The sequence below is a fragment of the Vipera ursinii genome (assembly GCF_947247035.1).
Source record: "Vipera ursinii genome assembly, chromosome: 7".
Lineage (NCBI taxonomy): Eukaryota > Metazoa > Chordata > Lepidosauria > Squamata > Viperidae > Vipera > Vipera ursinii.
This window is the reverse complement of record NC_139521.1, coordinates 75,459,579-75,479,462: the sequence shown is the minus strand read 5'-3', so window position 1 is coordinate 75,479,462 and position 19,884 is coordinate 75,459,579. Positions and strand designations below refer to the sequence as shown.

Genomic DNA, 19,884 nt, shown 5'->3' with positions numbered 1-19,884 from the left:
ACCTTAGAGCAGGGGTCTTCAAACTTGGCTATTTTATGACTTGTGGATTTCAACTCCCAGAATTCATCAGCCAGGCATGCTGGCTGAGGAACTCTGGGAGTTGAAGTCCACAAGTCATTAAAGGGCCGAGTTTGAAGACCTCTGATACAGACTAAGAGGAGTGGACAACTCCCAGAATTCCTCAGCCAGCGTGCATGGCTGAGGAATTCTGGGAGTTGAAGTCCACGAGTCATAAAAGGGCCTAGTTTGAAGACCCCTGATATAGACTTTAAGAGGAGTGGACTTCAACTCCCAGAATTCCTCAGCCAGCATGCATGGCTGAGGAATTTTGCGAGTTGAAGTCCACAAGTTATCAAAGGGCCGAGTTTGAAGACCCCTGCCTTAGAGGTTCAACCTTTTCAAACAATGCAACGGAGGGTAAAATAATTGGACCTGACAGTTACCGACACAGCCCCCGTTTGGAGATTCAACCCATGGGGTCCAAGAACTCAAAAATTAGGACTTACTGTTGCTTGCGGGTCAACTCCTGCTCCTTCAGGACAAGGTCTTGCTTGAGGGACGCCAACATCTCCACGCTGACGTCCACCTGGCGGGAGAGCTCTACCGCCCGGTCCTCAAGTTCTTGTTTCTCGCGGCTGAGTTTGAGGCTCTCTTGCTTGGCTTTCTCCAGCTCTGTGGTCTTGTGGTCCAATTCCACCTGCAGCCGGCCCACTTGGGAGGCGATCTTCTGCTCCACTTCTTCCGTGAACTTCTCCAAACGTTTGTCTACTTCCAGCTTCTCAAAAGCCCGGATCTTCAAACGGGTTAAGCCTTCTTCGTAGGCCGCGTCCACGGCGGCTACCGTTGCGGCGGTGGTGGCGGCGGTCGCCGGAGGCGCGGCCGATGAACTCATGGCTTTGCGGGTGAAGAGGTCGGTCAGAGGGATCTCGATCTGGTGGAAGTAGCGGGACGACACGGGAGAAGAAGAGGAGGACTCCAATTCTTCGGCCGTTAGGAGGTCGCAAGTGATGTGTTGCTCTTTGCCCTGGAAGGAGGTGCTCTCGAAAATGTCCCGGCGGGTGGCTGGGCTCAAGAGGGCGGCGTCGCTCGCCAGGGGGAAGATGGTGGCATCGCAGATGCTGTTCGTCTTCGACAAGATGTAGAGTGTTTCATAGGTGTGGTTGTACTCCAGGTGAGCCCGCAGAGAAGACAGGCTCCGGAAACGCTTGTGTTCCCCACAACGCGGACAGCGGTAAGGCAGGTCCAGAGAGGCCATCCTTCAACCCAAGCCACACAACCTCTCGTGCAGCCCTCCTCCGCCAGGAACCCACTGCCCGGATCCTGTCATGGTGTAGATCGCTTGGCCAACCGAGAAACAGGAGTCGGGTAGCAAGGTGGACAGAAGTGTGGTAGGACAGAAGACCAGTCCCACAAAGTCATTGCTGGCTGCGGAGAGGAAGGCCTGGAGGTGGCAGAGCCTGGCAGCCAAGGCAGAGAGACAGCTGGGTTGGCATCAGGCACAGCTGATAACCCTGCAAAGAAAAAAAAGAAGGGTGTGTGTGTGTGTGTGTGTCAGCATGTTCTCTTTTCTCCTTGCCTGCTACGTCCCCCAAGATACATCTTCCCCATCAAGGGTCTCCCGCGCGTTTCGCAAAGATGCTAAGAAGCGGTCCCAAACAGCAGATTGATAAAGTTGAAAGGGACCTCAGAGGTCTTCCAGTCCCACCCCCTGCTCAGGTAGGTAGCCGTTTCAGACAACTAGCTGTCCAATCTCTCTCTCTCTCTCTCTTTTTTGTGTGTGGAAAATCTCCAGTTTTGGACCACCCACAACATCTGGTGGCAAGCCGTTCCCCTGGTTCATTGTCCTCGCTGTCAGGAAATTTCTCCTTAGTTCTAAGCTGCTTCTCTCCTTGGTGAGTTGCCACCTGTTGCTTCTGGTCCTGCCTTCAGGCGCTTTGGAGAATAGGTGGACCCCCTCCTCTTCTTTGGGGCAACCCCTTAGCTACTGGAATACGGCTACCAGTCCTTCTCTTCACTAGACTAGACATGCCCAATTCCTGCAACCGTCCTTCGTATGTTTTAGCCTCCGGTCCCCTGATCATCTTTGTTGCTCTTCTCTGCACTCTTTCCAGAGTCTCAACATCTTTTTTTACATCGTGGCGACTAAAACTGGATGCCGGATTCCAAGTGTGGCCTTACCAAGGCCTTGTAAAGTGTTAGTAACACTTCACCTGATCATCATCATCATCATCATCATCATCATCATAACAATAACAATAACAATAACAACAACAACAACAACAACAACAACAACAACAACAATAATAATAATAATAATAATAATAATAATAATAATAATAATAATAATAATAATAATAATATAAAGTTGGAAGGAACATTGGAGGTCTTCTAGTCCAACCCCCTGCTCAGGCAGGAAACCCTATACCATTTCAGGCAAATGGCTGGCCAGTCTCTTCTTAAAAACCTCCAGTGTTGGAGCATTCACAGCTTCTGGAGGCAGGTTCTTCCACTGGTCAATTGTTCTAACTGTCAGGAAGTTTCTCCTTAGTTCTAGGTTGCTTCTCTCCTTGATGGGTTTCCATCCGTTGCTTCTTGTCCTGCCTTCGGGCGCTTTGGAGAATAGCTTGACTCCCTCTTCTTTGGGGCAGCCCCTGAGAGATTGGAACACTGCTATCCTGTCACCCCTCGTCCTTCTCTTCATTAAACTACACATACCCAATTCCAGCAACCGTTCCTTATATGTTTTAGCCTCCAGCCCCCTAATCATCTTGGTTGCTCTTCTCTGTACCCTTTCTAGAGTCTCGACATCTTTTTTACATCGTGGCGACCAAACTGGATGCAGTATTCCAGGTGTGGCCTTACCAAGGCCTTGTAAAGTGGTATTAGTACTTCACTTGATCTTGATTCTATCCCTCTGTTGATGCAGCCTAGGATTGTGTTGATTTTTTTGGCGGCTGCAGCACACGGCTGGCTCCTATTTAAGTGATTAAGTGAAAGGATCCGAAGAGTTACTCCTTCCTTTTTTTAAGGTAGATTGTCTTCCCCCACCCAGCCCCATCGCTCACTTTATTCAGCCCTATTTTTTGTTCCTTGTTTTTTTTTATTGCCTTGCCTTTCGTCTTTTAAAACAGTTTGAAAACCACCCTGAGCTGCAGAAATAAATCTAAATAAGAACAATCGTAATAATAGCTCGATCTATCGATGTTTGTTTACTCTGCTGTCTGGCATTAAAAACTCTGTCTGTCTTTTTTTTTTGCATAAAAGGGATTGGTGAGTTGAATTTCCGACGTATCATTCGAGGGTGTTCAAACGTGCAGCTTTGATCGTCAGAGCAGGGGTGGGGGGGAAACCAATAACTCAGATTAATGGATTAAATAAGAATAATTCAATGGTAGTATCAACCATCCGCTGAGATCCTGACCTTCACTTCATTGTTAAGTGTTCAGATGGAAGCTAAACCAGCATTTGCTGCTGACGTTTTCACCTGGGTTTTGCTAGGGAATTCTGGGAATTTTTATTTTTTATTTATTTTAATTCCATTTATATCCCGCCCTTCTCCGAAGACTCAGGGCGGCTTACAAGCTTAGCAGTAGCCTTCATTCTATGTATATGCCTGCTTATTAGGGCTTTCACACACACACCCCAAGCGGCATTATTACAAAGTCAGCTTAATTGCCCCCAACAATCTGGGTCCTCATTGACGGTCCCTATATCTTTAACTTGGCAAGATTGACCAACAATGCTGTACATTTGTTTCCTTTTTATAGGCTGCCCTTGACTTACGACCACAGTTGTGCCCAAAACTTCTGTTGCTAAGCGAGACAATTGTGAATTTTGCCCCCTTTTACCACGTTAAGTGAATGCCTGTAATTGTTAAGTTACTAATATGTTTAAGTGGATCTAGTTTTGTCATTTTGCCGATAAGAAGGTCACAAAGATCAATTACGTGACCCCGGAACAGTCATAAGAATGAGTCAGTTGCCAAGCGTCTGAATTTTGATCCCTCAACACTGGGAATGCTGCGATGGTCGCAAGTCGCTTTGTTGACTTGAAAAATGATAAATGATCGTAAGTCACTTTTTTCAGCGCCGTTGTAACTTTGAACGGTCCCAAAATGAACCGTTTTAAGTCAAGGACTACCTGTACTTCAAAATTCTTCCCTCTTCGTTCCCTCTTTGTAGGGTGCTGGAGAAGATCCGAAGGGAAAGTCCGATAGTCCTTGACTTACAATCATTTGTTTAGTGACCAAAGTTACGACACTGGGAAAAAGTGACCTAAGTCCGTTTTTCACACTTACGACCGTTGCAGCATCCCCTCACAGTCCTGTGATCAAAAATCAGATGCTTGCAAACTGACACTTATTTATGATGGCTGCAGTGACCACAAGTCCCAGTATCACCTTGTCTGATCTTCTGACAAAGTCAATGGGGAAGCCAGATTCATTTAACAACCGTGTTACTAACCTTACAATTGCAGTGATTCACTTAACGACTGGTGCAAGAAGGGTCGTGAAATGAGACAAAGCTCACTTAAGAATTGTTTTTCGGTTAGCAATAGAAATTTTGGGCTCAAGCACGGTCGTAAGTCAAGGACTACCTGTGATAGAGAGCAGAGGGAGTGGATTAGGAGAACAAGACAGGGAAATTTCAGAACCTTGGACAGCAGACAAGAGGGATAGAATCAAGATCAAGTGAAGTACTAATACCACTTTACAAGGCCTTGGTAAGGCCACACCTGGAATACTGCATCCAGTTTGGGTCACCACGATGTAAAAAAGATGTCGAGACTCTAGAAAGAGTACAGAGAAGAGCAACAAAGATGATTGGGGGACTGGAGGCTAAAACATATAAGGAACGGTTGCTGGAATTCGGTATGTCTAGTTTAATGAAGAGAAGGACGAGGGGTGACAGGATAGCAGCCTTCCAGTATCTCAGGGGCTGCCCCAAAGAAGAGGGAGTCAAGCTATTCTCCAAAGCGCCTGAAGGCAGGACGAGAAGCAACGGATGGAAACTAACCAAGGAGAGAAGCAACCTAGAACTAAGGAGAAACTTCCTGACAGTGAGAACAATTAACCAGTGGAACCACCTGCCTCCAGAAACTGTGGATGCTCCAACCTTGGAAGTTTTTAAGAAGAGACTGGCCAGCCATTGGTCTGAAATGGTACAGGGTTTCCTGCCTGAGCAGGGGGTTGGACTAGATGACCTCCAAGGTCCCTCCCAACTTTATTATTATTATTATTATTATTATTATTATTATTATTATTATTATTATTTGCAGAAACCTGATGCCTCTATTCTATGGGATCTCACATCTACATACCCATCATGCTCTTCCATTTTGGGAGCTGTGGTACCATGAAAAGCACAGAAAAGGGAGAAGAGAAAAGAAACGCAAGAGAAAAGAAACACAAGCCAGGGGCCTCATCAACTTTATCCAAAAATAAGTTGTTGTGTGTGATTCTACGTACCACCCAAGAGGGACTATAAAAAAATAAAACCTCAAAAGGAAATAAGAGCAAGATAGCTCCTCGTTGGAAACTAACACCCAGATGAGCAGAGATTGACTAGACCAAGAGTCAAGAAGGAAGGAAGGAAGGAAGGAAGGAAGGAAGGAAGGAAGGAAGGAAGGAAGGAATAGAATTTAGAATGAATGGATGGATGGTGGAAGGGGTGGATGGATGGAGGTACAGAGGGAGGGAGGGAGGGAGGGAGGGAGGGAGGGAGGAAGGAAGGAAGGAAGGAAGGAAGGAAGGCCTAGAATTTGGAATGGATGGATGGATCAATGGAGGGAGGGAGGCCTAGAATTTAGAATGGATGGATGGTGTAAGGGATGGAGGGATGGAGGGAGGAAGGAAAAGACAGAGAAAGAAAGATGTTTCAGTTTAGTATATTACTCCCCCACCCCCACCCCGAAGCTCTCTATCGTAACATTTCAATGCTGCCTATTCAAGTATGCAAACCTTCTCGGCATATGGGTGAAGTGATGGGTTTTAATCCCCACATTTTTAGATTTCATTACAGTCGTTCACCTTTCACAAGCTTGGTCCAGAAAACCACCACTGAACGCGCACACACACACACACACACACACACACTCTGTGCTCGCCACCCTGAACCATTTCGCAAAGTCCCTCATCCATTCGCTCTATAGATTCTTAGCGCACTGATGCATCTTTATATTCATTAGGGGAACAGTCCTTTTGAGTCCCTCTTTCCCTCTCCTGTCGTTAAATCACTTGTAAATTAGAATCAAGATGCTCCTTTGATTTCATGGCTGTTGCGTTGTTTCGGAGGCCTCTCGGGATAAAATTTAGCCCAGAAAATTCCGTCCAAAAACAGTGAAAGACATCTGGGAAAAAAGACTTACTTTGGCGTAATGACACAAAATTACCATCTAAACTAAGGCATCTACAACCTTGGCCACTTTAAGACTTTTGGACTTCAACTTCCAGAATTCCCCAGCCAGCATGGCTGGCTGGGGAATTCTGGGAGTTGAAATCCACAAGTCTTAAAGTGGCTTGATTTGTAAACGGCGCTTAGTACTTTACAAAGGAGTAACCCTTTCAAAGGGACGCGGTGGCTCAGTGGGTTAGGACGCTGAACTTGTCGATCGGAAGGTCAGCAGTTTGGCGGGTCGAATCCCGAGTGCCGCGTAGCAGAGTGAGCACCTGTTACTCGTCCCAGCTTCTGCCAACCTAGCAGTTCGAAAGCATGTAAAAAAAATGCAAGTAGAAAAATAGGGACCACTCCGGTGGGAAGGTAACAGCGTTCCATGCGCCTTTGGCGTCTAGTCATGCCGGCCACATGACCACGGAGACGTCCTCGGACAAGCTCCGGCTCTTCGGCTATGAAATGGAGATGAGCACCGGCCCCTAGAGTCGGAAACGACTAGCACACATGTGCGTGAGAACCTTTACCTTTACCTTTTTTAACCCTTTCAATCTGCAACAGCCTCCTTGGAGAAATAATTGCGGTTTTTCCTCCAGAGGACTAAGAACAGAATTTTCACGGATGCTTGTATTTAGTTCTTGAATTTACTATTAGCTTCCTTCCAGAAAGAGGGACGCGGTGGCTCAGTGGGTTAAGTGGGTTAAGCTTTAAAGAACCGTTCAAAGTTACGACGGCACTGAAAATGTGACTTAGGACTGTTTTTCAAACTTACGACCGTTGCAACATCCCCTGTGGTCCAAATTCAGATGCTTGGCAACTGGCTGATCTTTATGACGGTTGCAGCATCCCAGGGTCATACGATCCTCTGACAATGGGTAAGCCAGATTCACTTAACAACCTTGTTTGCTAACTGAGCAGCTGTGTCGATTCGCTTAACAACAGTGGCAAGAGAGGTGGTAAAACGGGGCAAATTCACTTAACAACTGCCTCGCTGAGGAGCAGAAATTTTGAGCTCCGTCGTGGTTGTTAGTCCAGCACTAGCTGTGGGTTTTCTCTGGTTATCTCCTACCCGTGGAAATTTAATTTTCATTTCCGTTTTCAGAAAATGTTCCTTTTTGCAGAGGGCGAGGAAGAATGGCGTGGCCAGCTGCCATATTTTGCTAGACAAATGTCAATTCCACCCCAAGCTCCAAGGACATTCCCTTTTCTGCTCCCCAGACTGAAATCAATCATTTGCATCGAATTCTCCAAAAGCTGCAGGCAAATGGTCAATCTAAGGTTGCGCGGCTGAGTTACTCCTCTGACACGCAACTACTCAACCCTCTCCCTGCTGTGAAGTCGCCAACAGCCCCTGAACCCTCAGCTCTTGTGTACGAAGCCACAACACTGGGGCTAGGGGCCGCTGACGTAGTAGCCCCACTCCCCATCGTCCCCAATATGGGACGATCAAATCAGCCAACATGGGCTCTTGGCCTTGAGCTCACCAATGTTTGAGTGCTAAACCTGATATAGGCAAGTCCTCCACTTACGACCGCAACTGAGCCCAAAATTTATGTTGCTAAGTGAAACATCTGTTCAGTGAATTTTGCCTCGTTTTACGACCTTTCTTGCCAGAGTTGTCAAATGAGTCATTGCAAGTTGTTAAGTGAGTAACCCAGTTGTTAAGTGAATTTGGCTTCCCCATTGCTTTTGCTTCTCGGAAGGTTGCAAAAGGGGGGGGGTCGGTCACATGACCGCAGGACACTGCAAACCGTCATAAATACGAGTCGGTCGCCAAGCCTCTGAATTCTGATCACGTGACCACGGGGAGGCTACAACCATCATTAAGTGTGAAAAACTCTTAAGACATTTAATTGAATAGCTGGAAGATGAAGTGTACTTTATAATGAGCCAGAACAAACAGTTGTGCTTGATTGATTGGAGAGGGTGGGCTCCTGTGTGAGGCAATCTGCGTTATGATTGGTTGCTGGGTGAGAAGGGGGAGTTTCCCTTTTTTCCCGCCTTTTTTTTAATTCTGTGTGCTCTGCAGGCTGTTCTGTGATTTACCTGACAATTTACCTCAGGATGTCGTGATGGGCAGGACTACCTTGCTTATTGTATATTTAGATGTAAAATATATTTATTTACATAAAACTACAGGGAGTCTTTGACCTACGACCCCAATTGAGCCCCAAATGTATGTCGCCAAGGGAGACATTTCTTGAGCAAATTTTGACCCGTTTTATGAACTTTCTTGCAGAGTTGTTAAGCGAATCATTGCATGTTGTTGAGTTACATGATTGTTAAGTGAATCTGGCTCCCCCACTGATTTTGCTCGTCAGAAGTTCGCAAAAGGGGGTCCCATGACCCCAGGACACTGCGACCGCCATAACTATGAGTTATTTGCCAAGTGTCTGAATTTTGGTCACGTGACCAGGGGGACGCTTCAAAAGATCACACGTGGGAAAAATGGTCATAAGTCACTTCCTTCAGTGCCGTTGTAACTTTGAACAGTCACTAAACGAGCTGTTGTAAGTTGAGGACTGGTCGTATTGAGATTCCTTTGACCTTATTATATATACAGGTAGTCCTCAACTTACAACAGTTCGTTTAGTGACTGTTACATGTTACAACGGACTGAAAAAAGTAATTTAGACCAGTTTTCGACACTTATGACCATTGCAGATTCCCCAGGGTCACATGATCAAAATTTGGGTGATTGGCAACTGGCATGTACTTATGACGGTTGCAACACCCTGGGGTTGTGTGATCCCCTTTTGTGGCTGACAAGCAAGATCAATGGGGAAGGCAGATTCACTTAATGACTGCTTAACAACTATCGCCAAAAAGCCACAAAACTCAACAACTGCCTCGGTTGTTAAGTGAATCCCTGCAGTTGATAAATTAGTAACCTGGTTGTTAAGTGAATCCGGCTTCCCCCTTAGACTTTGCTTGTCAGAAGGTCGCAAAAGGGGATCACGTCACACCCCCCCCCCAGGATACTGCAACCATCATAAATACGAGTCAGTTGCCAAAGCGTCTGAATTTTGATCATGTGACCGTGGGGGATGCTGCAACGGTCGTAACTGTGAAGAACAGTCATAAGTCACTTTTTGCTGTTGTAACTTTGAGCGGTCATTAACTGAACTGTTGTAAGTTGAGGACTAACTATATTGAGATTCCTTTGACCTTGTTATATATACATTTAGTATAAATATTATTATATATATTATTATACATACATTATATATATATGTGTGTGTGTGTTTGTGTGTGTGTGTGTTTGTGTGTGTGTGTGTGTGTGTGTGTGTGTGTGTGTGTTTGTGTGTAAATTACTAACAAAGAATTAAGGGAGAGTGAAATGCATTTCTAACTCATTAGTTTTCATCAGTCAGCCATACCCTTCTAAGATTCGAACCTGGGCTGATTGCGCATTAGGCAGTGTATTTACCTCTTGAACCACAGGATCTCTCTCGCTCTGTTAGCTTTCTGCAAGGGGAGATATGTGTCAAATGTTAACTATTTAGATTACCTTGCTAGGCCCCAAACATGGGGCAAATCTTTATTTCCTGTTTTCAGCCTATCTTGAAGGCCATCAAACAGGCTGTAGTCACACCGGACAGTTCATATATTTGTGTAAATTACTAACAAACAATTAAGGGAGACTGAAATGCATTTCTAACTCATTAGTTTTCATCAGTCAGCCATACCCTTCTGAGATTCGAACCTGGGCTGATTGCACATTAGTCTCCCTTAATTGTTTGTTAGTAATTTACACAAATATATGAACTGTCCGGTGTGACTACAGCCTGTTCGATGGCCTTCAAGATAGGCTGAAAACAGGAAATAAAGATTTGCCCCATGTTTGGGGCCTAGCAAGGTAATCTAAACAGTTAACATTTCACACACACACACACACACACACACACACACACACACACACACACACACACACATATATATATATATATATATATATATATATATATATATATATATATATATAGAGAGAGAGAGAGAGAGAGAGAGAGAGAGAGAGAGAGACATATATATACATAGATACAGATAGATAGATAGATAGATAGATAGATAGATAGATAGATAGATAGATAGATAAGAACCAGTTGCCAAGTGCCTGAATTCTGATCACGTGATTGTGGAAATGCTGAAAGGGTCATAACTATGCAAAACGGTCATAAGTCACTTTTTTTCAATGCCATTGTAACTTTGGTCACGAAGCAAACTGTTGTAAGTCAAGGGCGATCTGTACAGAGGCACCGAGATTAGCCCTAGCTAACCAGGGCTAAACAAACCAGGCTAAGACCTAGGGGTGGAATCTGGGCTGGTCTGCGTGCAAAGCAGGTCCCACCATGGCTTCCTTCCAATGCCGGGATGAACTAGCCAGGTAAAAAGTGGTTGTCATGGCAATGGAGATTGAGATAACAGAGGCTGGTGAATAAACCAGCCTTCTCCAACTGGACGGCCTCCAACAGGCTGTAAAGCTGATCATCCCTGGCTTGCTGGGAAGATTCGAATTCGAAGCTCACCCGGTGGGCATTCGGGGTTCAGAGGCCGCCCCTGTCACGAGGTTGAAGGACTCACGCTGGGGACCCAATTGCCCACAGAGGGATGCGCCGACCTTGGAGTGGCGCCTATAAACTTCCTCTGCACAGGTACTCCTACTCCCATCATCCCCAACAGGGTGTCAAATCAGCAAATACAGGCTCTTGGCACCCTCAACGTCACTCATACTTGAGTCAACTCAACTCAATATTGGGATTCCTTCAATCTTATTGCAGCTAGTCCTCAACTTACAACCACAAAGGAGGCCCAACATTTCTGTTGCTAAGCGAGACGTGGGCTAAAGGAGCTTTGCCCCGTTTACCATCTTTCTCGCTGCAGGTGTTAAGTGAATCACTGCCGCTGTTAAGCTAGTCACACGGTCGTTAAGCGAATCTGGCTTCCCCGGTAACTTTGCTAGTCAGAAGGTCACAAAAGGGACGCCGCGACCGTCGTAAATACAAATCCGTTGCCAAGCGCCTAAATTTTGATCACCTGACCACGAGGATGCTGCAGCGGTCGTAAGTGTGGAAAACTGCCCTACGTCACTTTTTCCAGAGCTGTCGTAGCTTCGAATGGCCACTTAAACAAACTCTTGTGAGTTGTGGATTTAACCTGTATGTCTGATTTGATTTTATGGCTTTGCCTCGGGCAGGATTCCCGCCATTCTGGCAGGATTCTCACATTCTGGATGCCTGAATGTGAGGTTATGGCCTACACAATAAACTACGATTGAGCTAATACGAACCTAATTGCCACCTAGAACGGGACGCTGAAGCTCTTTGTGGGACTTGAGTGTGATGTCGTTGCCCCGCGACATCTTAGAAAAATTCAGAATGACTCCGCTTTGACTTCCCCCTGGAAATTGGCCACTCTCTCACCTGTACACACACACAAACACACACACCTAGACAGCCTTGCAGGTAGTCGCAGGACATATAATAACGGGGTGGGAAGGGAATTCTGGGAGTTTACCTTGCTGAAAAAGATAAATAAAGGGATTTGCGGATCTGCTTTCTCACCTGCCCGTTTCAGATCAGCCAAAGGTGCAGGATTCGGACTGATTCTCAAGGCCAACAAGAGGCGCAGGGCAGAAATCCCAGTGCCCCAAAAGTGGGAGAAGGAAGCAACACCCCCAAATTAAGCCACGGATGTGATGGAGGGACAGGCTGGGCCCTGGCACAACACCTTCTGAGTCGAGGTGTAAAGTCTATGTAAAGAGCGAGAAGAATTCATCAGAGGCTAAATATACACCGCTTAACGCAGTTGAGCTAGCAAAAGGAGCAGGGCTGGGCGAAGAGGCATGAGTCCTCAACTTACGACCACATTTGAGCCTAAAATTTTCACTGCTGAGCAAGACTGTTAAGTGTGTTGCGCCCCATTTTGCCACCTTTTTGCCACGGTTGTTAAGTGAATCCCTGCAGTTGTTAAGTGAACCGTGCGGTCGTTAAACGAATCTGGATTCCCCCTCTTCCCCACCCCCTCCCTTGACTTTGCTTGTGGGAAGTTTACCCACGGTGATCGCACAACCGTCGTAAATATGAGTCACCTGTCCAAACTTTAATCACATGACTGTGGGGATGCTGCAACGGTCGTAAGTGTTGAAAAATGGTCGTAGGACCGTGCTGCTGTAACTTCCAGTGGTCGCTAAACAGATCGTGGTAAGGTGAGGACTGCCTGCGATGCCTATTCAGAATGGGCCAAAAATAATCCGAACAACCGGACAGCTCCAGAGATGGAACTGGCTTGCAAGAATTGGCTTCACTCTAAAATCTCGTTTTTCTACGTCAGCATCAGGAAAGTTTACTCAGCAAAAACATCTCATTTCTTCTCCGGAAATTAAAGAGGTCAGAAGGGAGAAAGCACGAGGTACGTAGGAACAAGATGTGTTTGTAAGAAGCAGGAACAAAGAGAAGAGGTGGACACAGCTCTGGAAACTGTCTACTTCCCTGTTTGTCAGCCTTGAAAAGGTTACAAGGGGTGGACTTCAGCTCCCACAATCCCCCGGCCAGCATGCTTTAAGAGGGGTGGGCTTCAGCTCCCGGAATCCCTCAGCCAGCATGCTTTCAGAGGGGTGGACTTCAATTCCCAGAATCCCCCAGCCAGCATGCTTTAAGAGGGGTGGACTTCAACTCCCAGAATCCCCCAGCCAGCATGCTTTAAGAGGGGTGGACTTCAACTCCCACAATCCCCCAGCCAGCATGCTTTAAGATGGGTGGACTTCAGCTCCCAGAATCCCTCAGCCAGCATGCTTTCAGAGGGGTGGACTTCAATTCCCAGAATCCCCCAACCAGCATGCTTTAAGAGGGGTGAACTTCAACTCCAATAATCCCCCAGCTAGCATGCTTTAAGAGGGGTGGACTTCAGCTCCCACAATCCCCCAGCCAGCATGCTTTAAGATAGCTGGACTTCATCTCCCACAATCCCCCAGCCAGCATGCTTTAAGGGGATGGACTTCAACTCCCAGAGTTCCTCAACCAGCATGCTTTAAGAGGGGTGGACTTCAACTCCCAGAATCCCCCAGCCAACATGCTTTAAGAATTCTGAGAGTTTAAGTCCACACATATTAACTTTGCCAAGGTGAAAAAACATTACTGTATCTTGTTTCTAGCCTCCATATTTTTAAGAATTTGGGCTGGGGAATGGCATCTATTAAATGTTTATGAGGTGCAGATTAAACCCACTTAGTCTTACAAGTAGTCCTCATTTTGTGACCACACCTGAGCCCAAAATTTCCACTGCTTAAGCAAGGCAATTGCTAAGTGAGTTTTGCCCCATTTTAAGACTGTTGATCACTGCAGTTGATGAGTTAGTCCCACAGCTGTGAAGTGTGATTTTGCTTGTCGGAAGGTCGCAAAAGGGGACGATCACATGACCCCGGGACTCTGCAACCGTCGTAAGTCCATGCCAGTTGCCAAGTGTCTGAATTTCAATCACGTGACCCTGGGGATGCTGCGACGGTGCGCACGTGTGAAAAAACGGCCATAGGTCACTTTTTTTCCCACTGCCGTTCGAACGGTCAGTAAAATGAACAGTCGTAAATCGAGGACTACCTGTTTTTTGCCAGCAGTCTGGTTAACCCCACCTGTCCTTCTCTCCACTTCAGCGTCCCTTCGCAACTGGGCACCCTAGCAGTAACTTCTCTTGTAAAAAGCGAAAATAATTCAAGCATCTTTTGTTAAGGAGCAGCCGGATCCTAATTTGGGTGGGCCCTCCTGCAAACTTGTGAAATTATTATTAAGTGCTAAACTATAATTGCACTCGAGTGTGACATTATTATTACTGCTATTATTGCCGCTCTTCTGATTGTCATTTTTATAGCAGCTGCGGCTTTTCGAACATCCCACGTATCAAGACATTCCAACTGGCAGGATGAGAGGGCGATTAAATAACCTGAGAATGGCGTTCTTCACGTTCTGCCTCTCTGAGCATCTAGGAAACCAGGGTCAACTGCCTCCCAAAGTTTTGAACCTTACAAGCCAAACTATAATTCCTCCTCTCCCTGTCCCCAGGACCAAAGAAATCACCCATTTCTAAGAAGGATGGCTTGTGCACAAACAGGTCACCATCAAACTCGGGGTGACAGCAACAGACCAGCTACCCCACGGGTACCCGGCCTTTTTCGGAAGGCAGAGTGGAGGGAAAGAGAGTGGGAAGCATTTTATGCACACACACACACAGACACACACACACACACACACGGGGCGGCGAGCATGCCTGAGGCAAACACAGCGGTGCTAGTGCCCACATGACCCTCACTAGCACCTCCGGGTTTTTGCCACACGGGTGCTAGCGCCACATTTTTTGCTGTGGGGTGCCCCGTTTTTGCCAGGCGGTGCCCTGTTTCCGCCATGCTAGCACAAGTGGGGCTGAGTACGCGCATGCGTGTGCGCACTCCGGCCGGCCTGTCCCGCAACCCGGTGGCCAGCAATGCCACGGTGCGGTAGTGGGCCGCGCCCCACAGGTTGTGGACCCCTGAACGACGCAAAACGTGCGCATTCCAATATCTTACAGACAAACCCAGATAGCCAGCAAGCTTTTTTTTTTAATTTTGCGGAATAAGACTTAAGTCTCTTCCTTCAATGAAGATACAAAGGGGAGCCTGGAATTGGGGCCACCCACAAAGATTCAGAGCAGAAGTTAAGTCTTCCAGGGAATAATAGAATAAGAGAATAACAGAGGGGTAAGGGAGCTTGGAAAGGGACCCGGTGGCTCAGTGGGTTAGGACGCTGAGCTTGTCGATCGGAAGGTCGGCAGTTTGGCGGGTCGAATCCCGAGTGCCGCGTAACAGAGTGAGCGCCTGTTACTCGTCCCAGCTTCTGCCAACCTAGCAGTTCGAAAGCATGTAAAAACGCAAGTAGAAAAATAGGGACCACTCCGGTGGGAAGGTAACAGCGTTCCGTGCGCCTTTGGCGTCTTGTCATGCCGGTCACATGACCACGGAGACGTCCTCGGACAAGCGCTGGCTCTTCGGCTTTGAAACAGAGATGAGCACCGGCCCCTAGAGTCAGAAACGACTAGCACGCATGTGCGGGGGAACCTTTACCTTTTCAAGGGACCTTGGAGGTCTTCTAGTCCAACCCCCTGCTCAGGCAGGAAATGGCTGTCCAGTCTCTCTCTCCACATCTTCTGGAGGCAAGGAGTCCCATTGGTCGATTGCTCTCGCCGTTAGGAAACTTCTCCTTAGTTCTAGGTTGCTTCTCTCCTTGGTTAGTTTTTGGTGCTTTGGAAAATTGACCCCTGACCTTTTGTAGGAGCCCCTCAAATCCTGGAAGACCGCTATCACGTCTCCCCTAATCCTTCTTTTCATTAGACCTGCCCAATTCCTGTCTCTGTTCTTTGTCTCTTTTATCCTCCAGCCCTTTAATCGTCTCTCCGGCTCTTCTCTGCACTCTTTCCAGAGTCTCGACGTCTTTTTTTTTTCTTTTTCTTTTAACATCGCGGTGACAAAAAAAAAACACCTGGATGCAATGTTCTAAGATTTCCCCTTTTGCAAGGGGACGGGCGCACATGTTGCACCCGTTCAAATCGAAACCGCTCAGGCCTTGAATCCCAACCCGCTGGTCTCGCCCACTTGTAGAAACAAACCGTCGCACCGCCAGCCATTTATAAACAGCAATCAGACCCGTGAGATGCACCTAGGAGTATGTATGTACGTATGTATGTATGTATGTATGTATGTATGTATGTATGTATGTATCACCGCCCCCTTCCCATCGAAGCCACCAAGCCGACGCTTCCTCTCATGCGCGAATAATCTAGAACGCAAACATGCCAGACATGGGGTGTTTTTTTTAAATGAAATTTCACCCAGTTCAAGCGAGGGGGAGGGAGATCCATGGGGCGTTTCAGGACGGCCCACAATATTTGCAAGGGTTAGCTACTCCAGTTTGCTCACTGTACAATTTTAAAGCGCTTTCTGGCTTCGCAAACACACACACACACAAACACACAACAAACACACAGCCTGTTCAAGACCCATGCTGGACCAATCAGGCCCAAACCACCTCCTCCTCCTCCTCCTCCTCCTCCTCCTCCTCCTCCTTATTCATTCATTCATTCATTCATTCATTCATTTTGAAGCTTGGTCTGTAACTTGACTGAGCCTCTCCATTTTTCTCCTTATTAACTCCTGTAGGTACTCGCTGTACCTATATATTCCAATGGGAAAGTTTTCCATTGAAAAAGTCAACGAGGGGGGCGGCAGCGGCGTGTGTGTGTGTGTGTGTGGAATCTGCAGTCCACTTTATTTTTTTTATTTTTATTTCTATTTTTTTAAAAAGAATTTAGAGGCGTTTATCGTTCTTCTTGTGGGTTAAGGTGTTTTTACAAGCCAGGAAAAGGGGGCGTCAAAAATGGAAACGAGCAGATTGATTGGCGGGATGAAATGGCAGAAGTCAAACAGATAAGACACACATTCTCCCTCTCCCTCTTTCTCCCCCCCTCTCTCTCTCTCTTCCTCCCTTTCTCCCTCTCTCTCTCTTCCTCTCTTCCTCCCTCTCCCTCTCTCTCTCTCTCTCTTTTGCAATAGCCCACATGCCTGCCTGGCTCTCCAGCATGGCTAGCGCGCTGGCTGCGAGGCTGTCATAGCACGGGTGGGGGGGTCTTGGGGGGGGGTCTGTTTTCTTCCCAGCTTTTTCAGCCTGGGGAAGAAATTGAGGTGGGGGTGGGGTCGGAGTCTCTCCCCCCCTCCCGATTCTGGGCAGGGTCCCAGGCCCTCTCTGGCCAAATTGAGAGGGGCAGGAGGAACGGAGGGGGTGGGGAGGCGTACAGTCCTGGCCAAGAAGCCAGAATTCATGGCTGGGAAGGAAGGGAGGGAGGGAGGGAGGAAGGAAGGAAGGAAGGAAGGAAGGAAGGAAGGAAGGAAGGAAGGAAGGAGGGAGGGAGGGAGGGAAGGAAGGAGGGAGGGAGGGAAGGAAGGAGGGAGGGAGGGAGGGAGGGAGGGAGGGAGGGAGGGAAGGAAGGAGGGAGGGAGGGAAGGAAGGAAGGAAGGAAGGAAGGAAGGAGGGGAGGGAGGGAGGGAGGGAGGGAAGGAAGGAGGGAGGGAGGGAAGGAAGGAAGGAGGGAGGGAGGGAGGGAAGGAAGGAAGGAGGGAGGGAGGGAGGGAGGGAAGGAAGGAAGGAAGGAAGGAAGGAGGGAGAGAGGGAAGGAAGGAAGGAAGGAAGGAAGGAAGGAGGGAGGGAGAGAAGGAAGGAAGGAAGGAGGGAGGGAGGGAGGGAGGGAGGGAGGGAAGGAAGGAAGGAAGGAAGGAGGGAGGGAGGGAGGGAGGGAAGGAAGGAAGGAAGGAAGGAAGGAAAAGGGGGGAGGGGGCTTTCTGGAAGGAGCCTCGGCCTTGCCATGAACGGCAAGACCCCTCCCACCCTCCCTTCCCCAATTTCTCCAGCCCTTTGGGCTCAGCCGAGCCTTTCCCGCCCCCCTCCCGGAGCCAAGGCGTCACTCTTCCCCGGCTGCAAGGGAGAAGGATGGGAAGACTCCGAGAAGGCGACCCCCCACCCACACACACCCCCCACCCCTCCACGCCGACCCTCCTGGGGCTCCCCCCCTCCATCCCCCTTGCCCGCACCTGCGGGTCCCCGGCGCCTTACCTGCAGCGGCCACCGCTCCTGGCCGGCGAGCGAGATGCGGGGATCCGGGGTGGGGGGGTGGGTGTGGGGGGGGCTGCTTTGGGGGGGGCTGGCGGGCGAGGCACCGCGCCCGGCCGGGGAAAGGGGAGGCGGCCAGCTCCCGACCCGTTGGCCGGCTGGGCAGAGACGCGGCGAGGAGGAGGAGGAGGAGAGGAGGAGGAGGAGGAGGAGAGGAGGAGGAGGAGGAAGGGCGCTTCCGCTGCTCTCCCCCAGGGGGGCGCCCGCTGCCTCCGCGCGCTCTCCTCCGCCGTGGCCGGGCGGCGCGCAAGGATGGGGATGGGGGCGCAGAAAAGCCCTTTGTTGGCTCGCAGCGCCCCTTGGCCCGCCTTGCAGAGGAAGAGGAGGAGGAGGAAGAGGAGGAGGAGGAGGAGGAGGAAGAGGAGGAGGAGGAAAAAGACTGGGGTCCTTGGTACTCACTGAGCTTGAGCTTGGTTGTTTTTGCAAGACATATCATAACCCACTAGGCAACATCATCATGAGGAGGAGGAGGAGGAGGAGGAGGAGGAGGAGGAGGAGGAAGGAGGAGGAGGAGGAGGAGGAGGAGGAGGAGAGAAGCCGCCGCAGCTGCTTCAGCGCCGGGAGAGGAGGGGGAGCTGGGCTGGAAAGCCCCCACCTCTTCGCCTTCCCCCCCACCCCCGACACACACACACACACACCGCCTCAAGCCGGCGGCGCAGCTGCCTGCAACGCAGCGCCTTTTGCCTGGGGGGTGCGTGGGGGTGGGCTGCCTATCTAAGCCCCCCCCTCCTTCCTGGGGAGGCTCTGCCAGCTTGGGTGACACGCGTGACTGCCCCTTGCACGCCCCTCCCGGCTTTCTTCTCTCCCTCCGTGTAGGAGGGGGGGTTTTTTTCCAGTCTAACCCCCCACACCACACACACACCTCCGCCCAAGGTCACCCCCCAAGACCTGGAAGCCGGGACGGAGCGGCGAGGGGGGCGTGTTCGGGTGGGCGGTGGGTGGGGTGGGGGGGGTCCGCTGGTTTGGACTAGTAAGGCTTCTCTCTCTTACACCCCCCCCCCCGCGCCCCACGCCAAAGACTAACCCTGGGAAACAGCCCCGTGGGCAGCGTGGATCAGGTCCCACCCCGTCCTTGCCCAGCCAACACACGTGTAAGCCACCGCGTCTGAACCTGGATAACTTTTAAAGACTTGTGTGGATTTCAACATTGCTGGCCGACGAATTCTGGCAGGCTGAAAGTTATCTGGATTCTCTCTTTGGACAACAAACGGTGTGTGGGGTTTTTTTTTTTTTCTCCTGCTTGAGTTGGGGTTGGGTGGGTGGACTAGAAGACCTCGGAGGTCCCTTCCAACTCTGTTATTCGGTTATGAAATTGGTACAGTGGCACACCTCTGATTTAAACCCCCTTGCCCATCTCCCTGACAGAACCACACACAGTCTGATCGGTTCTGGAAAGTCCGCAGGGTTTTCCTGGAGAGGATTTGGATGGGAGACCACCCAGAGTCCCAGGCTTGTACAGCTAGTCATCGGCTTACAACAATTCATTTAGCGACCATTTGAAATTACAACCGGGGGCTGAAAAAAGGGACTTATGACCATTTTTTCACACGTACGACCGTGGCGGCATCCCCATGATCACGTGATCAAAATTCAGAACCTCGGCAACCGACTCACATTTATGACGGTCGCGGTCTCTGAAGGTCAGGTGATCCTCTTTTGCGACTTTCCGACCAGCAAAGTCAAGGGGGAAGCCGGATTCGCTTAACAACCGTGTTACTGACGTATCAACTGCAGCGATTCACTTAACAATTTGGGGCAAGAAAGGTCATAACATGGGGGAAAACTCACGTAGCAGCGGTCTTGCTGAGCACCAG

At 49.0% G+C, this 19,884-nt stretch overlaps 1 protein-coding gene and 1 long non-coding RNA gene across 2 annotated transcripts in view; one reads left to right on the top strand and one right to left on the bottom strand.

Annotated features, from left to right (window-relative positions):
• The window catches only part of FBXO41 (F-box protein 41), a gene marked incomplete at both ends in the record, with an annotated part of 42,847 nt that extends 41,592 nt beyond the window's left edge, over nt 1-1,255 (bottom strand). Inside the window, one exon of the mRNA XM_083367139.1 lies at nt 507-1,255. Within this exon, the coding sequence (XP_083223265.1) occupies nt 507-1,255 (749 nt within the window). The remainder of the gene's footprint in view (nt 1-506) is intronic.
• The window catches only part of LOC310643141, a 61,927-nt gene that overhangs the window by 35,894 nt on the left and 6,149 nt on the right, over nt 1-19,884 (top strand). The gene's annotated exons all lie outside the window — the stretch shown is intronic.